The sequence below is a fragment of the Microtus ochrogaster genome, unplaced genomic scaffold, assembly GCF_000317375.1.
Source record: "Microtus ochrogaster isolate Prairie Vole_2 unplaced genomic scaffold, MicOch1.0 UNK6, whole genome shotgun sequence".
NCBI classification, from domain to species: domain Eukaryota; kingdom Metazoa; phylum Chordata; class Mammalia; order Rodentia; family Cricetidae; genus Microtus; species Microtus ochrogaster.
The window spans coordinates 12,695,712-12,701,181 of record NW_004949104.1 but is presented as its reverse complement, the minus strand read 5'-3'; the positions used below and the strand labels follow the sequence as shown (position 1 = coordinate 12,701,181).

Sequence of the window (5,470 nt, the reverse complement as noted above, 5' to 3'; positions counted from 1 at the left end):
CCTCCCCCAGACCCTTAAGATTCACATGTAGCCAATCTATAGAGCCCATCTTTATGGAAGATGTCACAGCCCCTCCCCACTCCCCTCCCACACAAATCATCAATTAAGAAAATGCCCGCAGATTTGCCTGTAGGGCAATCTTATTTTCTCAATTAAAATTCCCTCTTCCCAGATATGTCTAGGTTTGTATCAAATCGACAGAAACCAGCCAGCACACCAAACCCCTGAACAATGTCACCTCAGAAGTCACCAAGATTGTATATAGGGCTATTTGTAAAACAAGTCTGACTCTTCATTGAGAAAGGCCACACACGTTTTCAGACTATTGTTCCGTCTCCTAACCAACCCCTTCTTTGAATTAATGTTTGCGCATAAAAATCTATGTTAAAGCCTCTTCCCAAGTCAACTTTGCTATTAGAGTACAGAGAGAGAGAGAGAGAGAGAGAGAGAGAGAGAGAGAGAGAGAGAGAGAGAGAGAGAAAGAGAGAGAAAGAGAGAGAGAGAAAACAAATTTACAGCACATGTCCACACTTGGAGCTGAGGACCAAACCTAGCCCTTATACTAGCCAGGAAAATACCCCACCACTGAACCAAATCCCCAGAGCCCCAAATCAAAAAGTCAGCATGACAAATCAGCTTTCTACCTTGGCATCAGAACTGTATCTGTCCTCTCTTGTTGTAGAACTGGGGCCTTTGGAAAGCCTGCAGAGCAAAGACTACAGTGAGAGGCGAGCTGGATTTTTTTTTTTTAAGTGCTAGGAAAAGTAAGCCATCTAGTTTTTTGTTTTATTTTGGTTTGGTTAAGTTTATTTGAGACAGGGTTTCTCTGTGTAACAGCCCTGCCTGTCCAGGAACTCACTCTGTAGACCAGGTTGGCCTCCAGCTTTGAGATCTGCCTGCCTCTGCCCCCTGAGTGCTGGGAGATTAAAGGTGTGCACCACCACAGCCTGCTATATGGCAGTTTTTATTTGTTTCTAAGTCAACTTCTGAAACAATCAAGCTTGCAGGTTCCTCTTTCTGCTTCTACTTCTCTCAGTCTAGAATGTTCTCAAGGAACACTCCCTCTGGATTCCACGGCCAGGAGCGACAGGATAATCTATTTGCACAACGTCCTCTCTTTAAAGATGAGCTGAGGGTTCAAGGACTGGTTCTTGTTGCTTTTGCTGCCTGAATTGCCCCAGCTGAGAAAACCCTTGAAAACGTTAATCAGAAGTCTAAATGTAGAAGAATCAAAGGAAAGCCTGTCCGTTGTTATTGGGCATCTCTTGCCAGAAAGAAATGTCAAACATTAAAAACTATAAACGCCAGGGACTGGAGCGATGGCCCAGTGGTTAAGAACACTGCTCTTGCAGAAGACCCAGCTTTGATCCTAACAGTCACCTGGCAGCTCACAGCTGTGTGTAACTCCAGTTCCACCCTCTTCTGGCCTCTGTGGGCATTGGTCATGCAAGAGATTCATAGACATACATGCAAGCAAAACACCCGTACATATAAAAATAATATTTAAAAAACTGAAAAAAAAGAACAATATTGAGGGAGAGAACTCAGGAGAAGATAACCACATTTTTTGCTAATTTTGAGATTAAAAAACCCAAACAACCAATAAGGCCACATAAAGCCGGAACACTATCTATACACCTTGTGTGGGTCTTACGATCGGAGTGGAAGAGTGGTGCTCTGATCCTAAGTAAAGGACTTAACCCTCCTGAGACAGGGCCTGGGGGTCTATCGCAGGGGAGACCATACCTAGCAGCCGCAAATCTCAGTTCAGTCGCCAGTGCTGCCAAAGTCAAGGTTCTAAGATAGAGAACTCTGTACCTGTCACTCCTCCAACCTAGTCCAGTGTTTGCTTGGCTTCTGGTCCATGAAGTCCACTAACTCACGGCCATGCCACAGACTGGACTGTGAAATCTCATTGGATATATAAGGATGGGGTGGTTATAACTACTAAAAATATCAACTTGAAGCTAGCCAGTATTGTAATATAAATACTTACACTTGAAAGGTTTCAAAACCAGTGTAACTCTGTGCAGTTGCCCCGTAGACATCCACCAAAGACACATCTGCACCTTGCTGGAGAAGAAAGCCGATCATGTCTCTACACTGAGCTCTCACAGCATGTATGAGGGCAGACCTAAAACAACAAATTTAATGTTACCCTGACACACTTCACTTTATTTACTGCTCGTCTGTTTATGTATTTATTTTGAGACCGGACTCTCTACATAGCCCTGGTTGTCCTGGCACTTCTTAGATAGACCAGGCAAGTGCCACCAACACTGGGCTTTCTGACACACTTTATTAAAGTCATACAAACAACTGTCTGAGTTTCCCTGTGGCCTGTGTGTTAGAGTAGTCATTAGCAGTTAAGAACAGACAAAACCATAAGGGGGGGGGGGGGGTGTCATTCACTGATCTTTGTTACCTCTAATGCTAAAGGGGAGAACCCAGAGCCCTCCTGCGCCACTGTTGTGCTGCTCAGTAGAATTCCATGCCATGCAGGGGCTAGTGCTATGCCTAGATCATTTACCTGAAGTAGGCGAAATTAAATGAAGAAGTCTCCATGACTTCCCCAGCCTGATGTAAGAGACCGTAATTCATAGTCAGCAACAGGCCAAACAAGGAAAAGTTATTGGTGTTATTTCAAAAGTTATTAATATAAAATATTAGTAGTAAAGATAATAGCAGGTTGGAGAAATGGCTCAGTGGTTAAAAACACTTGTTTGTTCTTGCAGAGGACTGGGTTCTGTTCTCAGCACCCACATGGTGGCTCACACCATATTAGCTCCAGCTCCCAGTGATCTTACACCCCCTTCTGACTTCCTTGGGTACCAGACATGTATGTGATACACAGAAATCTATGCAGACAAAACACTCATAAATATAAAAATAAATAGAACTTTAAAATTAAAGATAATTTTTGGTAACAGTGATTTGGTTAATGAGGCTGACTACCTTGATCTAGGTGCTGATATCAATGCTACATAGACATGTGAAAACAACTCTTCAAGAATAATATCCTGATTTTGGTAGACTAGAGAGCTAGCTCCGTAGCTAAGAGCACTAAAATGCTCTTGTAGAGAAGGCCCAGTTTCAGACCCAGTTATGATGGTGCAAAACTGTGACCCCAATTCCAGGGAATCTGATGCCCTCTTTTTGTTTCTATGAGCACCAGACAGACACATGTATCCATTCAAGCAAAACATTCATGTATATAAATAAGATAAATGATAAAAAGGAATATATCCTTATGTTCATCTCAGAAAATATATTTGGTGATAAGTAATATTTGTGAGGCCATGTATTAATCAGGAAGGCACAGATAAATCCAGTCTTGTGAGGAGGAAGCTAAGTCGTCTTTATCCATCTCTTAGAACCTGCTTTCATTACTGGCAGTTTACTCGGGTGGAGTTAGGTGAGTTCCTCTGTACCTGCCAGTCCAATGAGTAGACACCGGCTCAAGTTTTAAGGGCTGAGGAGTTGGCCAGAGGAGGTTGGACCACTGAGGTGATTAGATCACATGGTGCTAACGGCATCTGTATATGAATTCATTTGTGAGATTGTTGATAGCTTGTCTATTAGGATGCGGGTTCTGGGGAAGGACCTGGGTCACTAGGCCATGTCCTTTGAAGGGTTTGCCTTGTCAGGGTACCTTTCTGTTTTTCTGTGTCCTGGCTTTAAGGAGATGAGACCTTCCCCTGCTTCATGCCCCCACTTCCTGTCATAATCTACCTTACCTCTGGCTCCAAGGTAACTCTAGCCCACCGTGGATTGGAGCCCGTGAAACTGTGACGCAAAATGGATTTTTCCTCAATTAAATGGTTTCTTCTATATTTGGTCAGACTAGTGACAAGCTGAACACATCAACATAAATCAGAGAAGGACGGGGAGACATTGATTAATAATCTAATAAGACGCAGTCTGGTCATTTGGAGATAATCCAACACTGATATTCTTCAAACAAAGCAACTTAAAGCAAAGAGCCATCAAAGATATAAAGCAATTTTCAAAAGTATTTCTCACTAATACAGAATTTTAGGGGAAATATATGCAAGAGACAGAGGTGGGAAATACTGTAAAATTGTTAAGAATTTCATTGGAATCTTAAACTAGCAGTTTACATTTCTAAAAATAAGGCTAATATGAAACTATTTTAGTTAATATAAAATCATATGACTAAAAAGTCAACTTCAAGTAACAAAGATCAGTCAATATTAGGAAATGTGAGCCCTGCCATAGTTTTGTATGTGTGAGAGACAGACAGACAGACAGACAAAGTTGAACAGTTAATTTCTACCTACCTGTTAATTTGTTTTAATGTGTTTCCTATAAGTGTAAGCTAAATTCTTATGAATTTAGTATTGATGTTTTAAATTATCACAACCACTCTAGAATGTTGGAAGGATTAAAAAGGGTTTTGAAGGTACCTCTTGTAGTTATCCAGGGCATTTATATTGGCCGCGCCCCGTAACAACAGCTCCACCATCTCCAGTTTGTTTTTCAGCACTGCCAGTATAAGCGGTGTGTAGCCATTCTGTGAAAACAAGAACAGTTGACAACTCCCGCACAAACTGGAGTCATCAGAAGAAGAAGCCTCAGCTGAGGAAATGCTTCCTTGAGATCCAGCTGGAAGGCATTTTCTCATTTAGTGATCACTGGGGCAGGGCCCAGCCCATGGCAGGTGGTGCCATCCCTGGGGCTGCTGGTCCTGGATTCTATAAGAATCCAGACTGACAGCGGAGAACTGGACGGAGCTCCCAAAGTCCAGTTGAAGAGTGAGAAGAGTGAGAACATGAGCAAAGAGGTCAAGGCCATGATGGGGACACTGACTGAAACAGCTGACCTGAGCTAATGGGAGCTCACCAACTCTGGTCAGACAGGGAAGGACCAAACTAGACCCTGTGAATGTGGGTGACAGTGTATGGTTGGGGCACACTGCAGGGCCACTGGCAGTGGCACCAGGATTTTTCCCAATTGCTTGGGCAGACTTTCTGGAACCCATTCTCTTTGGATGGACACCTTGCTCAGCCTAGATATAGCAGGGAGGGCCTTGGTCCTTCCTCAAAGCAATGTGCCTTATCCCCTCTGAGGAGTGGATGGGGGTGGGGGAAAAGGTAGAAGTGATGGGAGGAGGGGAGGTAGTGGGAACTGGGATTTGTATGTAAAATGAAAAAAAGACAGTTTGTTTCCTTTTTATAAAAACTAAAATAAAAAAAGAAGGTAGACTGAGCAAGCCATGGGAAGCAAGCCAGTCAGCAGCACTGCTCCATGGCCTCTGCATCAGCTCCTGCTCCAGGATCCTGCCCTGCTTGAGTTCCTGTCCTGACTTCTTTCTTCAGTGATGAGCAGCAATGCTAAAGTGTAAGCCTAATAAACCCCTTCCTCCCCAACTTGCTGGTCCTGGTGTTTCATCACAGCAAAAAGAAATCCTAATGCAGACAGATTGGTACCAGAAGTAGGGCATTGCTGT

The 5,470-nt window shown here is 43.3% G+C and overlaps 1 protein-coding gene across 1 annotated transcript in view; it reads right to left on the bottom strand.

Moving 5' to 3' along the window:
- The window catches only part of LOC101980002, a 137,508-nt gene that overhangs the window by 115,114 nt on the left and 16,924 nt on the right, over window positions 1–5,470 (bottom strand). Inside the window, 3 exon segments of the mRNA XM_013353352.1 lie at window positions 645–702; window positions 1,997–2,134; window positions 4,428–4,534. Of these exon segments, the coding sequence (XP_013208806.1) occupies window positions 645–702; window positions 1,997–2,134; window positions 4,428–4,534 (303 nt within the window).